Source organism: Trachemys scripta, chromosome 10 (assembly GCF_013100865.1).
Source record: "Trachemys scripta elegans isolate TJP31775 chromosome 10, CAS_Tse_1.0, whole genome shotgun sequence".
NCBI classification, from domain to species: domain Eukaryota; kingdom Metazoa; phylum Chordata; order Testudines; family Emydidae; genus Trachemys; species Trachemys scripta.
In genome coordinates this window covers 32419555-32438654 of record NC_048307.1, presented here as the reverse complement: position 1 = coordinate 32438654, position 19100 = coordinate 32419555, and the positions used below count along the sequence as shown (strand labels likewise).

General features: G+C 45.2%; 1 protein-coding gene across 1 annotated transcript; it reads right to left on the bottom strand.

Moving 5' to 3' along the window:
- Positions 1 to 758: 758 nt before the first annotated feature.
- Positions 759 to 17374, bottom strand: C10H7orf26 (chromosome 10 C7orf26 homolog). Its single transcript, XM_034784286.1, has 7 exons — positions 17245 to 17374; positions 15444 to 15642; positions 14446 to 14667; positions 12115 to 12280; positions 10989 to 11516; positions 5836 to 5875; positions 759 to 2660 (listed from the first exon to the last, which is right to left on the bottom strand). Exons 2-7 carry the CDS (start codon positions 15633 to 15635, stop codon positions 2444 to 2446), a joined length of 1365 nt encoding a protein of 454 aa, XP_034640177.1. The 5' UTR covers positions 15636 to 15642; positions 17245 to 17374; the 3' UTR covers positions 759 to 2443.
- Positions 17375 to 19100: the final 1726 nt, after the last annotated feature.

Here is a 19100-nt window from a genome sequence, read left to right as displayed (position 1 = left end):
GGCCAGAATGGTCCCCAAAACACAGCAAGAATCCATCATGCACATTTTGGTTTTGAATGGAGAGAGCATCACTGGATATTCTACACTTGTTGAAGACCATCAACAAAATTACTACAAACTTCACTGACATAAGAGATGTGTAAATATGACATGCCAACTGGCTTAACATAGGAACTAGAGCAGGGGTTCTCAACCTTTTCCTTTTTGAGTCCCCCCAACAGTGCTATAAGAATTCCACTGCCAACCTGTGCCACAACTGTTTTCCAGCAAATCTAGCAAATTAATAGCCAGGGCCGGCAATAGGTGGTAGCAAGCAGGGCAGTTGCCCAGAGCGCCATACCACGGTGGGCCCCCGTGAAGCTAACTTGCTCAGTCTTCAGCTTCAGTCCCAGGCTCAGATTTTAGCTTTCTGCCCTGGGCCCCACTGTGTCTAACGCCAGCCCTGCTCTCCGGTTTATTTGATGGCCCCCTGAAACCTGTTCGTGCCCCCCCCCCAGGGTGCCCCAGACCCCTCATTAAAAACTGCTGAACTAGAGTATTTAAATTCCTTCTAGAACCATTTGACAGCAGCATGGAATCCAGGCATGCATCATCATGCTATGCATATCCAGGACACCCATTCTCAAACCCAAATCACCAAGAGGTAGAGGTTAATGGTCCCTCCACCATAACAAAAGTCCCCATTCATTTGGTAGGTTAATTGTCTGCTGACACCATCTAATTTGAAACTATACTCCTTCAAAGCCATGATGATAGGAAAGTTTTAAAGTGAGGTTTTTAATTTGAGTGTCTGAAATAGGTCAGATACACAAAACAAGAAAGAAATCCAAGAGTTTTAATTAAACAAAAAAAAAATGGAGGCCCATCCTTGAGCACAAATTTTGGAAAACAGGGTGCAGACAATTTAAAATCAAGTAACTACAGGTAAAAACAAAATAAACATGGGTGTTACACATCAGGATTATCATCACCTCCACTTCCCCCTTTCAAGTAACCTTTCAAAGGAGATATGGTACAATGAGTATTGATAAATAACTTTTCATACTCCTTTATGCTCAGTAGTTCTTAGATTCAGGACCTTTCATCTTGTTGGAGCTTCTACCAAGTGATTAATTTTATCTTTCCAGGGAAAGAGAAGTAGACAAACATCAGGATTACTCTCCAGTTGTAATTTATTGAGAGAATTACAAGTGCCAAGCCCCAGCTTCCATCTCTTTGTCCTTTGATTTTAATGTGTAATTGGATAACTATTATTGCCACATGTCTCTCTGTCCATTAGCATGACATCTGAAATATGTATAAAGAAATAAAGTGATTGACTCCTAGAAAAAGGATGCCCTTGCTTTCTCCTAAAGCCAATGAAAGGGGCTTAGAGAATTGCATTATTGTCACTGTGCTAGAAAACAACCCAATTCTGAGTGGGGATACATTATATATTTCACGGCAGTAATATAGAAGACAAACATATTATCTTGACTAGAACACTTTTCCACAGAGTACACCATTTCTAATTAAAAGCCTGTGGTACTGGGAACCTACCTTCTCTGGAACAATATTGGTATGTATTTTTTGTGTGGCTGCAAATTAATTGCAGTAAAAGGTTAAACTGCTAAACATCAGTAACTAATTTGTTGCAGTAAGCCGTTGATCCGTTTTTGCCAACGGGCATTAGTTAGTGATACCAGATTTGATCTCTAAATTTCACAAATTTGTTGATTTGAACATGTGAAAAGGATATTCCAGAGGCCTACCAAAAAACCAAGGATGTTGCAATTGCAAAGGAAGTTCCTTCCTAGCACAGGCCTAATAAAAATTGGATTTGCTGAACACCATTTGAGAGATAGAAGTGAGGCAAGCAATCACTTCTCACTCTTTTCTTTAGTGGTTTCCTCTCAGAGGAAGTGCTACCCTCCCCTACCTTGTGCTTCAGAAGCAAGCATTCGCAGTACCAAAAATATACAGTGTACACACACTCTATTGGCATGGGTACAAACGTTTACAAAGAGAAAGAACAGGGGCAGGGGACTAACTTGCAAGTCTGGGTATGGTTTTCCTTCTGTCCTTCACAAATGAGAAGGAGCAAGAAAGTAGCTGGTCTCACTAGAGTCAGACAGATGTGTACCCGTGAGAAACACCAGACCATGAAATACAGTGGTACTGCTCATTAGATGAGTTATTTGATATTAAAAAACCCCGTACATTCCAGAGGGCTTGTTTTTTCCTTTCATCCATAAATATGGATTAATAAGAAATTGTCCATGTTTAGGGCTAGAGCAGCCTAGCATCTGCCTCTCCCCTACTCCTGAAGAAAATCCATCTTTTAGACACTACACAACACAATATTAAAGAGGAAAATATGGTTCCATAAATGTTGGGTTTCCTCTGTAAGGCTTCCCCAGTCAGGGGGAAATGGGTGCACATTGTACAGTTTAAGTTAGGTTCTTTAGCGAATAGGCCTGTATGGGAAAGTCATGCCTGGTATAAATGTCTGCACAGGATGGGCTGGGAGTGCTGGATGAGCCGGATGCGCAGGCAACGCAGGGTGTGCTGCATGTGCAGGATAGCCCAGCGGAGGGGTGTGGATATGAGGATAAAATCCTGGTGGCAAAGCAGCATGGGTTGCTTGTTGCACTGGACCTGAAATCACCAGCTGGAGTAGGCTGTGAAAAGAAGATCCAGATAGATGTAAGTATTACTCCAATAATAAATTGTCCAAACAAGGAGCAGTTTGGCAGAAGGCCTGCTCCATGACAAGAGTCACTAAAAAGTCCTTGCCAATGCGTAGCAACATTCATAAGCTCAAACACTGGAAAGCGCTTTAGGGAGAGAAGGTGGCAATTATGCTTATGACATCCTGCAGATTGATGTGTATAGTGCAAGGTACATGCACAGTGGTATTTTTCAAAGGAGCACTGTCCATGACAATCAACAGAGTTAAGTATTTTCAGTAATCCTGGTTGAACAGCTGGCTTGTCAAGAAAGAGGGGGCTCTGGTTACCATCTCTCCAAAGGGCAATGCTCTGTGAGGCTCTATAGCCAGGCTGCAGGAGAGAGGATGAGGGCTCAGGTTTCAGAGGGATGATAAAAAGGAGTGAGACTGTCAACGGTTTATATAAGCTAGGGTTAAATACCCAAAATCGGCAAGGGTTCACTTTTTAAAAACAAGCAAATGTTAAGGCCAACATTTTCAACCCCAGGTGCCTAAAGTTAGACTAAATCCGCACTTAGAAACCTAAATAGAAATGGCCTGATTTTCAGATATAGAAGCCTACCTTTAGACACCCAGGTTTTAATATTTTGGCTAATATTAAAAAGATAGAAAATAAGTAACGGTTATAACAAGAAACAAAAAACAGCACGGTTAAGCATGGAGTCTAAGTACAATAGGTGGGAATTAGGGATGGGGCAGAGGTAATTTTTAAAATTGCATTTCACTTTCACCGTTTTGTTAGTCTAATTGTCTTAATCCAGGCTCTCATCCTGCAAACTGATCTGTGTCGGTGGAGGAGCCTCACTGACTTTAATGGGGTCTGCCTGGCTTGGGGATTTGTACATATTTTAAGGCCAGAAGGAACAATTAGATCATTTAATATGACTTCCTGTATACCAGAAGTCAAACTATCTTGAATTATAGTTGGGAATCATTTAAGAACTTAATAGATTCCCAAAAAGCCATAATTCCACAACTGAGGAAGAAGGCTATGCTGGTTTAGAGGGGACGTGAAGGCAGTTATAATATTAATATATATATATATATATATATATATATATATATATATATATATATAAAATAAAGGGAAAAAAGGGGAGCTTGATAGTAATGAATACAAATCAGAAGTTAGGAACTGTGGAAAAATGACAAGGGAAGCAATGGGACACAAGGAGAAATCTGTGGCCTGCAGAGTTAAGGACAATAAAGAGTTTTTAAAAAATGTATTAGGAACAAAAAGAATCCTGAAAATGGTATTGGTTCATTACTAGATGGAAATGGTAGAATTATCAGTAATAATGCAGAAAAGGCAGAAGCCTTCAATAAATATTTCTGTTCTGTATTTGGGGAAAAATAGATGATATAATCTCATCATATGGTGGTAACACTCCAATATCCACTAGTCTCTGGAGGATATTAAACAGAAGCTAGTAAAGTTAGAGATTTTTAAACTAACAGGTCCAGTTAACTTGCATCCAAGAGTTTTAAAAGAGCATCCTGACGAGCTCGCTGGACCATTAATGTTGATTTAAATAAGTCCAGGAAGTTCCAGAGGACTGGAAGAAAGCTAATGTTGTGCCAATTTTTAAAAAGGGTAAATGGGATGACCCAGGTAATTACAAGTCTGACAGCTGGACTTGTATCCTGGGCAAGATAATGGAGCAGCTGATACAGTAATCGATTAACAAAGAATGAAAGGACAGTAATGTAATTAATACAACAAATCAACACTTGTTCAGGGAAAATAGATCCTGTCAAACTCTTTTTTTTTTTTTTTTAATACATAAGAGAGAGAGATTATAAAGTTGGTTGAGAACGGTAACAGTGTTGATCTAATATATTTAAGACTTCTCTAAGGCATTTGACTTGATACCACACAACATTCTGATTAAAAAAAAATTGACTATAAAATTAATATGGCACATATTAAATGGATGAAAAACTAGCTCACCGATAGGTCTCAAAATGTAGTTGTAAACGGGGAATCATCATCGAACAGGTGTGTTTCCAGTGGGCCCCTGCAGAAATGGGCTCTTTGCCCTACGCTACTTAACATTTCTGTCAACGGCCTGGAACCATTTGCAGATGACCCAAAAATTTGGGGAGTGGTAAGTAACGAAGAGGATAGGTCAGTGATTCAGCACAATCTACATTGCTTGGTAAACTGGGCACAAGCAAGCTATATGCGTTTTAATATATCAAAATGTAAATACATACATCTCCGAACAAAAGAATGTAGGCCATACTTACAGGATGGGGGACTCTATCCTGCCAAGTAATGATTCAAAGATATTTGGGGCCGTGATAGATAATCAGCTGAAAATGAGCTACCATTGTGACACTGTGGCCAAAAGAGCTAATGCCATCCTGGGATGCATAAAGAGGGGACTCTCCAGTAGTAGAGAGGTTAATTTACCACTGGTGTGACTGCTGCTGGAATATGGTGTCCAGTTCTGGTGCTCGCAAATGCAAGAAGGATGTTAAATTGGAGAGGGTTCAGAGGAGAGCCATGAGAATGATTAAAGGATTAGGAAAAACATGCCTTACTTATAGTGTTTGAGCTCCTGGAGAGTGTCTATTTAGCTTAACAAAGAGAAGGTTAAGGGATGACTTGTCACAATCTACAAGTACCTACATGAGAAACATATTTAACAAAGGGCTCTTCAATGTAGCAGAGAAAGGTATAACACAATCCAATGGCTGGAAGCTGAAGCTAGATGAGTTTAGTCTGGAAACAAGATGTTAAATTTTTCACAGTGCGGATAATTCAACATTGGAACAATTTACCAAGGGTCATGGCAGATTCTCCATCCCTGACCATTTTTAGATCAAGATTGGATGTTTTTCTACAATATATGCTCTAAGAATTATTTTGGGGGTAGCTCTCTGGCATGTGTTAAACATGATCACAAAGTTCCTTCTGGCCTTGGAATCTATAAATCTGTGAAATTTCACGCAGTTGCCCCTGTTTTGATCCCCACAACTTGTGTTTGACTAAAGCACACCTTCCAAAAAACCACACTCACATTATAAGCTCTTCAGGGTAGAGGTCTGCTTCAACAAACATGTAAGAAATGCCTTGAAATATGCATTAAAATAAATACAAGTTTAGAAAGGTCCCTTACTTGTTGTGTGGTAGCCGAGCGCACACTGTTCTCAAGTCATCTGAAATTCAAGAGGATAGAAAAACAAACAGTGTGGATAAAGCAAAATAAAAGATTTTTCCCCTCTACTCTTCATTCTGGGAAGTTTTAGTCAGATTTCATAAAATGACTAGTAGAGACCCAAAATTTCATCCTTTCATGCATAAGATATGTATAGAGAACATTTTCCTGTAACTTTTATGTCACAAACCATTTCGCACATCATCCACCTGCAGTTGAGCATTCTCTCACTTGCCTTATATTTAAGTTAAATGGACAGAAATTCACATCTGTTGCAAGGCAGACAAACCCCAGCACAAAATTCTCAGCGGATTAAACAGATAGAACTTTGCCCAACTGGGGCAGCCACATTGGCAACTCAACTAGAGCCAGGGGAGCAGCACCCAATTCATATAAGGGAAGACTGCTATGGTCATCTCATCTTTAACAAGAAGTAGAGTTAAAAATAGGAAGCCTGAACACTACATGTCCCATCATGCAATACTCCATCCTGAGCAAGACAAGACAAGGAATGGAGACTCAAAGTAGCTCTTTATCAAGTATTAGACTGCTTCAGGTCATGCTGAGATAGAAGACACATGTTTGGGAATGGTTCAGGCAAGAAGGAAGAGCAAATCTTCAAAATCCCCGTTATCAAAGGCTAGAAATTGGCTAGTTGTACTCTCAAGGGATTCCAATAACAGTCACAGGAAACAGGCAGCCAAGATGTAGGCAACACCAGAAATATCATTGCCCAGTGCAAAGTGGCGCTTACATTTCGTAAGCACCAGCCTCTGCTTTTTCCCACTGTTGTATCAGAACTCCGCTTGCAGCCCTTTCTAACTGGTTTTCTAATTATAACTCAGGGGTGGGCAAACTATGGCCCAGGGGCTACATCCAGCCCTCCAGATGTTTTAATCCATCCCTCAAGCTCCCGCCAGGAAGGGGGGTCCGGGGCTTGTCCCGCTCCGGTGCTCCAGCCGGGGAGCAGGGTCAGGATCTTGCCCCACTCCGCACGGCTCCCAGAAGCAGTGGCATGTCCTCCCTCTGGCTCCTAAACATATGGGCAGCCAGGGAGCTCCACACACTGCCCCAAGTGCTGCCCCCACAGCTCCCATTGGCTGGGAACTGCAGCCAATGGGAGCTGCAGGGGCAGCGCCTGCAGACAAGGCAGTGCACAGAGCCGCCCGGCTGCACCTCTGCATAGGAGCCGGAGGGGGGACATGCCACTATTTCTGGGAGCTTCTTGAGGTAAGCACTGTCCAGAGCCTGCCACCCGACCCTCTCCCGTGCCCCAGCCCTGATCCCCCTCCCATAGACTCATAGACTTTAAGGTCAGAAGGGACCATTATGATCATCTGGTCTGACCCCCTGCATGCTGCAGGCCACAAAACAGTCCCTACCCCTTCCCTTGACTCTGCTGTTGAAGTCCCCAAATCCTGTGTTTTAGTGATTTCAATTGGCAGAGAACCCTCCTGCTAGTGATCCCTGCCCCATGCTGCGGAGGAAAGCGAAAAACCTCCAGGGCCTCAGCCAATCTACCCTGGAGGAAAATTCCTTCCCGACCCCAAATATGGCGATCAGTAAATCCCCGAGCATGTAGGCAAGAGTCTCCAGCCTGACCCTCGTTAGCCATTATACTATTTACCTGCCATTGCTCGGTATTCCTTGGCTAATATGTTTTTCCATTAAACCATTCCCTCCATAAACTTATCTAACTTAATCTTAAAACCAGACAGGTCCCTCGCCCCCACCGTTTCCCTCGGAAGGCCTTTGAACTCCTCAGTCCCAGCCCAGAGCACCCTCCTGCACTCCCAACCCCTCATCCCCAGCCCCATCCAGAGCCCGCACCCCAAGCCGGAGCCCTCCCGCACCCCAACCACCAATTTCATGAGCATTCATGGCCTGCTATACAATTTCCATACCCAGATGTGGCCCTCGGGCCAAAAAGTTTGCCCACCCGTTATAACTGAACTTTATGTTGTCGTATCAAAGTTTGTTATTGACAAACAAGTGTGCTACTCCTTCCTTCCTCTTCCCCAGTTGTTACCTGGAGAGTAGGACACCAGTCCTGGCACTGTTTGTACCTTTATATGCCCCATTCCTCTGTGCACGGCTTCATTTACCCACCAAGGAAAGCTGCACCCTGCCGAGCAGGCTTGGAGGTGAAACGCTCCTCAAGAAGTATTTTAAGATTTGTGTTAAAAGACTCCAGTAAAGGAATCTGGGACACCGGCTCTACTGGGGAAAACAGTTTCCAACCAATTTAACCAGAATCCTACTCTAAAGAACATACAGTCGTGAGGTCCTTTTAATGCTGCTTTAAACAAATTCCTCCCAATTCCATAGAAAACGGAATGCCCAAAAATGTGATTAGCAGCTATTTATACTGAATTCCCTTCCTCTTCTAGTATAGCAATCCCCCCACAAGATGGGCCAAGTAAGTAGTTAGGAAATAAGGAAGTTTAAAGGGACAGCTTTTAAAAAAAAAACAAAAAACTCATGTTTTGGCTTGCTACTATTACAAAACAGACCTAAGATTACTAGAACTAAAATCTTAGAGAAAAACCTTATTTAGAGTTGGCTTTGTGCACTTGATAATACTGTGTACAGTCAGTGTAACAGGTGCTGAGAGGAGTTGTTCCAAGTTCACACAGGCGCCTCAGGGAGCAAAGGCTGTTCCCTGAACCTTTGGGTCTGGGTGAGATGCCCTGAGCTGGGGAAGGTTTGTTAGATTTCTGGTGTTATGTTAACAGATGTTCTGTTATAAAGCTTGCTCTGAGAAAATGGTATGATTGGCTGACCCTGCATTTGGGTTGAATCACTTGACCAGCCATTTTTACTTTTTGTTTGTGTGGGTCTTTCAGACATTTTTGGGCCACACAAATTGGTAAGGGGACTTTAGTTCCAGTTATTACACCTGCCCTACTTTTAATACAGCTTTTAGAAGTTGACTGGATTTTCAAGTTGGTGTCTCTTTAATAAATTCACCAAGATTCCTTAACAGGCCTCAGATTTATAATGATCCAAATGCTTAGCTAATGAAATAAGTTTACCATCTTGTGCAAAAAGTACTAAAAATTACAGGCCAGGGGACATAAAAAAAACCCACCCAAACAAATCTTGCTTCTCTCATGATGAAAGACTAGAAATGTAGGCTTCAAAAATGTTTCAGCTAAAACCACCACCTGGATTATTCTCCATTTCATGTTTATACACTATGCTCTAGTTCATGGGCCCTCATCCATTGCAGAGAAACCACTGAGTTGAACAAACAGGATGCCGTTTCCTTTTAAACAACTGAAAATGTGTCCTTCCCCAGAGCTCCTTTAGAGAACAGTGGCCCTGCCAGAGATTGTGTTGGGAGCAAACCGGTAATTCTTTTCAGTCAAATGGGCCCACCTACACAGAGCCACAAACTGTGTTTTTTCCTACTCTGAAATTTCATGAAAAACTGTCTCCCTGTACCCAGAGTCAGATATGGCAAATTTCAGAGTAGCAGCCGTGTTAGTCTGTATCTGCAAAAAGAAGAACAGGAGTACTTGTGGCACCTTAGAGACTAACAAATTTATTAGAGCATAAACTTTCGTGGACTACAGCCCACTTCTTATGCATCCGAAGAAGTGGGCTGTAGTCCACGAAAGCTTATGCTCTAATAAATTTGTTAGTCTCTAAGGTGCCACAAGTACTCCTGTTCTTCTTTTTGCAGATATGGCAAAGTAAGATTTGACTTCTTTTAAAAACTGCAGAACCAATATACCGGCCAAACAGCAAACTGGATTCTACTCTGGCTCATGAATCAGAATTGTTTACTAACTTCTAATTGAAGTGCAGACCTCTGCCTCAGTTAATACTTCGAAGGCATGGGCTGTACAATATAACTCAGGGCAGAATCTTTATTATATGTGATTCACGTGCTCACAAGAACCTGGATCGACTTTCACATTTCAGGGTGTTGGAAGGGCTAGCACACATTTTTAATGTATGTAAAAGGGCAAGTTTACCCTGGAGTGATTGGGGCAAAATTTACACACGCACAGCCATCCCCTCCCCATAAAATGGCATACTGTTGTAATGAGCCATAAATTCAATCTGTAACCCACCTAACCCTCCCATTCCAGCCACTCCCCTTCATGACTGTAGGGGTGCTAATGGGCCACTTCACCTTGAACAGTTCCTTGAAATACATGAGACACAAGGTGAGTGAGGTAATATCTTTTATTGGACCAACTTCTGTTGATATGAGAGACAATCTTTTGAACTTACAGAGCTCTTCTTCTGATCTGAAGAAGAGCTCTGTGTAAGCCCTCTAATATCCTGAGATCAATATGGCTACACCACCACTGCACACCTTGAAATATGTTAACTACTTATGCTAAACAATCTGTTCCACTTTGTATTTAGCTGTGACACTCTGACTCCTTTTCACAGACCCAACGAAAAGCCATGTATAGTTTGAAAGCTTGTCTCTCTCATCAATAAAAGAGATTACCTCACTCGCCTTGTCGCTCTGATTTTCACTGTATCATTTTTCAAAGGAGAATAATAGCCTGAATCCTTCTCTAACCTATGCTGCAAGGATGTACTATGGACAGCTACACTGTAATTCTTTAATTTGACAGTTTTAAACCAGTTTAGGAAACAGGGTTTAAAGACATGTATCTGGAACCATAATTATCTAACTGTGTAGGACCTAAATCAGGCCACGGACCCATCATCTCTGGAGTGTTTTGATGTCAGCTGTACCATTCAGGCTCTGTTTATGGGTCCAGAAGAGGACAAACATACTCCCATGTCAAAAAACAAACTACAAACCATCAACACAGCCTGGCAGCAATGGTGCAAGTATGAATAGAATATTCCCTCCCAAATCCCCAAAGCAATAAGCTTTCTTAATATTCCATAGCCCTTATTTTCATCAATGGTCTTTCCTTTCTTACTCTCTGTCCTGAGCTGTTTGCTACACCCAGCTTGTAGCTCTAACAATCTCTTATTTCCTAAGACTGGTGGAATATTTCTTCTGTTAATGCATTTACCCATGTATTATCCCTCCCTCACCCAGGGATAGCCTACCCACATATTGGAGAAAAGTGATCTCAGGCCAGGCTCTTCACAAGCTGCTTTCAGCAACGTACCTCTAGTGCACAGCAATGCTCCTGATGCCATGGCCACCTGCAGAGCCTGAGCCAATCTGTCTAGAGCCAGTTCAATCTCTTTGGAAGCATTGAGTGGATTGAGTTCGTCAGACAGTCTGTTAATTTCCTCAACAAGTGGAACCACGTGGTCAAAGGGCACTAGACCCAGTCGGCCATATAGGTTCTTCTCTGTTAAGTGCCCCTGAAGCATCATGAGAACCTGTAGGACGCTTAGATGCAGTTTGGAATACAGCAGGTGGCAGTCTTTGTCAGCTCCAGTGGTTGAGTCCTTGGCAATTTTATTGGTGAGGTGGCCATTTGAGAGAGAGGCCTTCCTTTTTCTTTTGTAAGCCAAGGGGGCCTTCACACACCAGCGGATCAGTCCAGTGAGGGGGGTGAGCTCTAAAAATCCTATTGGCAGGTTGGCTGCAATAGGAGTGTTTAAAAAGGTGATGAGTATCAAACGGGGGTCCTCAAAGATCCAAGAGACAACCATCTCGAGCAAGTCCGAAGGGGGGATGAGATCATCTGGAAAAAAATATGAGACACTGCTCAGCAAGTCCCCTTCTCTGGCATAGGGACAGCAATTTCATTCTCCTCCCCCTCTCCTTCATCCGTAAGTCTGGGCCCAGCCTCTGCTAAAATCTTTATTCATGCATCACTCTCTTCCTATCACAACTACTGCAATTCTTCTTTTATTGTCTTCCTAAATCCCAGCTCTCTAACCTTCAGAATGCTAGTCAGATACCCTTACTCCAGAAAGTCTGGGTCAAATTACCACCAGCTCTAGTCCCTTCACTGGCTTTGTAACCACATCTGAACCTAGTTCAAGAAGACCCCTTCATTCCTTGCCCTTCATCAAAACCGTCAACAACAGGGCCAATCGTTACATGGACAGTTGTCTATTACAAACTGGACTGAGGTCACTCATCATTGCGTTGTACGTCTCAGCTTCCCACCCACACCAAAGGATAAGTGCTGCACCCAGCACCGTGTCTAGCAAAACTATGGTGCTGAATGCCATTAAAATGCCAATAGGTAGCTGAGAACACAAACATGCCCATAACAGCCAGCGGGCACTGCTGCATTTGTTTTGAGAAGAGAATGCTGCCTATTTGCAGTTTACCTGAAGAAAGGTCGTAGAGTGCGGTAACCGACGTTATAAACTGGCAGCAGAAGCGAGGACTGGCGCTGAATATTTGTTTCAATGTCTGAATGGAACCTGGCACCAAACAGCAGTAGTCATCCACTAAGGCACGGGCTAACCTCACAGAGTAGATTGCAGGTGTTCGCTGAAAGAGATTTGCAGTACCAAGTGGTGACAAGTACGTCAAACCAGGACATAAGAAATTTTGCAGAGCCCAGCCCATGGGGAGATGCAGAATTTTTCACTAAGGCTCTGTTACATGAAAGGGAGGGTAACGTCATTAAAATGGATACAAACACCATTTTGGAACAAGACAATCATTTTTTACCATGACCGTCAATTATTACAAACCCATCTATAAGCCACTTTTTAGCTTTACTGCAGTAGACTATAATAATAATTCTGTGCCAAAAAAACAATATTAAAGAAACACTATCAACTTGAAATCTACTATCTATTCTAGTCAAACACGATTTAAAAGGTGTTTCAGACACTACACCTGCCCATATCGCCCTGCCAGGTTTTTTTTATTTCAACTATTATGCTGCCCTATTTTCTAAAAATGTTTGCTCGTTCGTTACTGTATGAAAGATCGATCTGTAAACTGACCATTCCCAGACAAAAAATATTTAAGGTCTAGGGTACAAGTCAGTAACTGAATGGTAAAAACCTTCGCAAGAATTTCTACAGCTGGCCAAAGTTACACATATCTGATACCGAGCATGATGTTTAATCACCACGCTAACCTTTGCTCTTCGCATGAAAGTCTTCTACTTTTATGAACTGAGTACAGCAGTGTCCTCTGTCCACTGCTGTCCTCTTAACCACAGTCCCTCACTTGACACTCCTCCTGATTCTGAAGACCACCTGGCCCAGAGGAAGAAAGCCATGCTCCCAGGGATTTCAGAAGGGGATCAGGATCAGGGCTTCCCTGCCTAAGGTTCTCAGGAAATGAGTGAGTGGGAGGCACGTGAGAAATATGAGGCCAGTTCACCAGGCCAGCACCATCCCTGCAATGTCTTTTAAGCACCAAGTTTTTAACATGGAAACCTTTATGTACTTAAGTGATCTGAAGGAGGCAGTGCACCACAATAAGCCACCCTCTCAAAGTCTCCTGCCACCCACATTACACCCCTTCCTGTTCCTGCAGCCTTTAGGAGACCAATATGGAGAAACAGTTACACTGCAGATCTTAGGGAAGTGGGGGGATTCCCCTCTGCTGCCCTTCTCCACTCCTCCCATCTCCCTGTCTGCAGAACAGCCTGCTTCTGCACATCTCCTGAAGGGTGCGGGAATGAAAGCTCACTCCTGTGGACCTTAGGAGGCACATCAAGGTGGGGCTCCCCTAAGGCAGACATTAAGAAATCCACAGGAGCAGGGGCATGAGACCTTGAGAGGCTTCGAGAGCCACGAAGTTTTGCCTGGCATAGACCTCAATAGGGAGAATAGTATCAGAGGGGTAACCGTGTTAGTCTGGATCTGTAAAAAGCAACAGAGAGTCCTGTGGCATCTTTAAGACTAACAGATGTATTGGAGCAAAGGCTTTCGTGGGTGAATACCCACTTCGTCAGACGCATGTAATGGAAATTTCCAGAGGCAGGTATAAATGGACACAAGTCAGATATCAGGAATGGCAATATACAAAAACCTGTAGAACACTTCAACCTCCCTGGCCACACAATAGCAGATGTAAAGGTAGCCATCTTACAGCAAAAAAAACTTCAGGACCAGATTCCAAAGAGAAACTGCTGAGCTTCAGTTCATTTGCAAATTTGACACCATCAGATGAGGATTAAACAAAGACTGTGAATGGCTAGCCAACTACAGAAACAGTTTTTCCTCCCTGGGTGTTCACACCTCAACTGCTAGCAGAGGACCTCACCCTCCCTGATTGAATTAACCTCGTTATCTCCAGACTGATTCCTGCCTGCATATTTATACCTGCCTCTGGAAATTTCCATTACATGCGTCTGACAAAGTGGGTATTCACCCATGAAAGCTTATGCTCCAAAACATCTGTTAGTCTTAAAGGTGCCACAGGACTCTCTGTTGCTTTTTAGTAGGGAGAATGTCCCTCGCTGCACTGCCCTGTCGACTTTCCTAAGCTGCATGGGAGTCTGCAATTGGAGGGTCCACGACGGTTGCACTGCAGGTATGAGTTCTGTGAGCTGAATTCTAGAGCCCACCTCTCAGTACTAAACCTGCACTGTTTTGGCCACTAGACAGCCCCTTTTCTTCAGTTCACCCACTTGCACACCATGTTCACCTAGTCAGCTCTTAGGGACTGTACTATCCATGCACCAGCGTTACCTGCAGCCACGATGCAGCACATTCCAGAACAGGAACTCTGCACACAGCTACTGCCATGGAAACCAATTTTCCTAGCAAGACCATCCTGCCGTCATCTGCTTTGTTTCCTTGAGGGCTGAAAAGGGCTGAGAAAATGATCTGCCGGACTGAATCCTTGGTTTGCTCTTGGAAATAACTGCACATGATCTCAAGGAGTTGAAGCTCCTGAAGAGAATTCAACCTCTAAAAAACAAAGCCAGAAAATAACAGAGTAAATCCCAATGTAGCATGTCCAGAAACAAAAGGAAGCATTATAAGAATATGCCTCTTTCTCCCTTCCCCATCACACTTCAATCTTCTGCTCGTGGGCAAGCCTGGCCATACTTCTCCATGAACTGCCTGTAGAACAGGGTACACACACTAACCAGCAATTTCAGGGACCATATAAATTCCTTGTCTGAAAGATCAAACAGCAGCAGTGGAGTCTGAGGGCTTCTGAGCAGTAGCAGAAATTCTGGCCCAGTATCACATGTGTAGCCTGCCTTATCACCTTTCAGTTCTTGCATCCTCTCTGGTACAGTGTGCAAATGCTTGGTTCTGAGACAAACATTACATTTACTTATCAAGCTAGAAAGTTTATTAATCATATTATTTGCAGGGTAATTGCATGGAACTTGTTGTCAAGGCAAAGGATAAAGTCTAAAGAGGGACCCAAGAGAACTCCCAAAGAAACTAAACCAAAAATTAAAAAGAAGGTCTAAAAGTGACTCCTTTCCCTGGTTCTTCCAGTGCCTATTATGTTTCTAGGCCCTGATCTAGCACCCAGATCTACATGGGTGGACCCTTACACCTACATGTAGCCCCAATTTAATCAGTGGGGCTCTACAGAGATACAAGATTCCAGCTGTGTAGATTTGATTGCAGGAACAGGGCCTAGATTGTAAGTACAAGACAACATCAAAACATTACCGGACAATTCAAATGCAGTTGTATTTTTGCTCACAGGACCTGTTACCTACTTTAGGCTGGGAGTTGCGCTCTTTGGGAACCTGAAATATGAATTCTTCCAGCAACTCAATTGGGCCTTTGTCCACAATGGGAAGAGGTGCATTTTGGAGCTGACTGCTGAAGTAGATGTCCAAGTGATACAGCACTTCTTTGGCAGCACTCAGGGCATCCCGGCGGAGCAGGGAATGGCGAATGTCACTCATTGTGCTCCTGCAAGAAGAGAGACAAAAAAGTGATGAGTAAACCTCAATATCAACAACAATTGCATCTGTCTCAGTTCTTCTGCCTCAAGTGTTAGGCTCACTCTGCGGTCAGACAACGAACCTTGCCGTCTGGGTTAAAAAGTCCCCGACACAAGAAAATGAGAGGCTTCTGCTTTTTATGTGCTAGTTCTCTTGTATTTGCATGTAGGGACTCTTGAGCAGAACAGCTGGGACTTAGACGACAGGGGTCTGTCACCCTTTCCCAAAAAGCCTTTGATTTCAGTTTTCTTTGGCCCACACCTCATTCTACTTTTATTTGAGTAAACAAGCAAAGCCAAGAAACACAAAAGTGTTTCTCATACTGAAAGCATTAATGGCACTGGCTCCTGAATATGCTTAGGACGCTTGGGAAAACAATGAGCAATCCCTGAAGGATGTAGAATGAACTGCTGTCACAAAGTCAGGATCACAGCACAGAGGCAGCACATAGATATATATGTGCCTCGAATACAGCCAATTTGTGGAATGGGATGAGAAAAAAACCTTCATTGAAAACTAACCTAGGGCAGCACAAAAATGTGACCCTATGTATATCTGCAACAGTGGTTCCACTCGAAAAATTTATCAGACACCTAGCAGCCTGAAGTCTCTGTGTGTGGGGGAGAAGACCAGGACCAGTGGCTCCAGATCTCCTTCTGCAGCCCAGCACTTTCACAAACTGCTTTGGAGTGAAATATACCTGGTTCTTGAATTTCACTGCTACAAAGTTCTAGAGAGCCACCGTGAAACTGATCAGTCATGTTAGTTTCAGTCTGGGCAGCTCTGCAAACCTCCCAAGAGCAGGCCAGGCCAGGAGCCCTGTCTGCAGACTCAAGATGACATCAAAGTGCCAGTTACACACAGGCCCCATTGGAAAAGTTTTCTGGGCAACTGCAAGGGCTAGGGACCTTGCTGGTAAATGAAAACTCAGATACTGCAGAAAGTGCTGGCATTGCCCCCCGCCACTGCCAGGGCCAATCATGTCAAAAACCCTGTAATGTTTCTGTGCCACCCCTGCCCTGCTTCAGATTCCCTACTGGGATGCCAAGCACAGCAGTGTCTCTCCAGCTAGGGGTAGGAGGCTAAGGCAAGGTAGAGCAGCATTGCGCTTGCTGGGCACAGTTACAGGCCCAGGTCATGGGTGTGTGATGCCCCCACGTTAGGAGAACAGGCACGAAACCTGCTGTCCCGTAGGTGCCCCCTCCCTATACCCAGGCCTCCGAAATCCCCTCCCCCCATATCTCCTCCTTACCCCGGCCCCCAGGTGCCTCTCCCCCATCCTCTCTCCGTCCCCTCCCCCCATATCTCCTCCTTACCCCGGCCCCCAGGTGCCTCTCCCCCATCCTCTCTCCGTCCCCTCCCCCCAAATCTCCTCCTCACCCCGGACCCCAGGTGCCCCTCCCCCATCCTCTGCCCCCAAATCCCCTTCCCCCCAGGTGCCCCTCCCCCGTCGAGGCTATTAGCAGCTCCCGGGAAGCCACGAGGCCGCCCCAGGCCCGGCCCCAGAGGCCCGCGCGGCTGTGGGGCTCGGTCCGGGACTAGCTGAGCGCGCACCAGCTCCCAGCCGTACCTCCTGCCGGGCCCGCTCAGGCGGGCATATCCGGGCGGCCTCCGCGGCGGGGCCGGGCTGAGGCGAGGGGAAGCGGCGGGGCCTTCCGCGGCCCGGGGCGGCGCAACGCGGGCGGGCGACACGGCGGCCCGGCCCGGCCAAAAAGGGGGATGGTGCGCGGCCATCCGCCCACAGCGCCACCTGCTGGCCGCGCCGCGCGGGGCGCCCGAGAGGGGCGGGGCCAGGGGAAGAGTTTGTGGGGTCGTACCCGGAGAGAGGAGGTGTGTAGGGCTGGTGGAGAGGGTGTGTGGGGCCATTGCCTGGGAAGGGGAGAAGGAGGAGGGGCTGGTGCCCAGGGGAGAGGGAGTCGTGGGCCAGGTACACCTGGGGGAGAGGAGTGTGTGGGTTGATGCCTGGGGGGGCAGTGCTCAAAGGGCCAGAACCATGCTATAATGTGAGTGGGGGATGCACAGAGGGCTGGTAAGAGACTGCTCTTTATTTCCCCTGTGCTGGGTTGGTGTTAGGAAGGGCTGGTGCCCCTCGTGTATGTGGGGTTGAGAGCAGCGGGGTGTGTCAAGTTACCTCCAGCCTTGGGCACTGCAGTGCCATGCTCCCTGCTGACTTTCACATGGACCGGAGCCAGCTGCAGACCCTGAGGCACCATAGGGTCTGTTCTTTTACGTTGCACATGAAAGTCAGCTAAGCTAACCCGCAGTGAATACTGCTAGTGTAGGGCCCTCCTCCACTAGCATAGGGCTGAGCCATCCCCATGTCAGCACAGGGGCGCATCAGAGGTGTGGCTGGAGCAATGCTGCAAACTGGCTAATCTCAGTTACTGGAATGGCCCCTAGGAGCCATCGCAGCCCAGCCTAAATTATAGAAGCCCTGGGAGCGCCCCTTTTTTATGGGGTGGGCTGGGCTGGCACCCACCCAACCCCAGAATCCAGTGGCATCAAAAAGGGCATACAGCCTGCAGCTCAGAGCTGGTGCTTGAGGATTTAGTCAAGGTAGGATACAGCACCATTAGTGCTTGGATTGCAGGCTCTTCAGGATAGGAACTGGCTCTTTGTTATATTTTTACACAGTACCTAACACAGTGGGTTTGGGGCCTGTAGGTGTGACCACAATACAAATAAAGAATAATACGAGCACGGTGTTTACTGTATCACATATTTCTTGTTGTTAGTTAATCAGCAAATAATACTCAAACCTGCCTCAGTCATCACAGAGATACAGCCCAAGTGTTACATGCCAAAGCCCATAGACACACTTTCTAGTAGCTGTTCATACAGCTTTCCTCTTTTTGAAAATGTAAAGGAAATATTGTAGCACCTAAAAGAACAACATCAGACCAATACAGCCAATTAATTAAATACAGCCCTCCAAGTGAGACCTCTAGGAAGGGTGGAAAGGGAGTTAGCCGGAACCCATTGCCAGAAGTAAAGATTAGCCTCTCTTCTGGGACATAGACCTCCCATCTCCAAACCCTGATGGCTTTCTGATCACATGGCCACTTCTTGTTCTCAGAGTGGCTCCTTCTGCACTAGCCTGTCCGGCTACCAGCCGGAGCTGGCTTTTGCTGCTCCTGGTGGAGTTGTGCTTTCTGAATTTGAGGCCAAGTATCAGAGCAGCCCCTGCTTATTTACAGCAGCTCCCCCACCCACACCCCACAGCCATAGGCGCTGCACTGCTTTCAGAATAACTACAGTGCAGAATGCTCTGGCCTCCCTGAAATGGCCCTTCCCATCCCTGGCCTGCGCCTATGCTGTCTGGATAACCCCTGTGCATCATTGGAATTCCTAGCTGGGGGCCCTCAGCCTCTTTCCAGGCCCATACGCCTCAGGAGTGGAGTAAAGGGGTTAGATTGCAGTTCATAC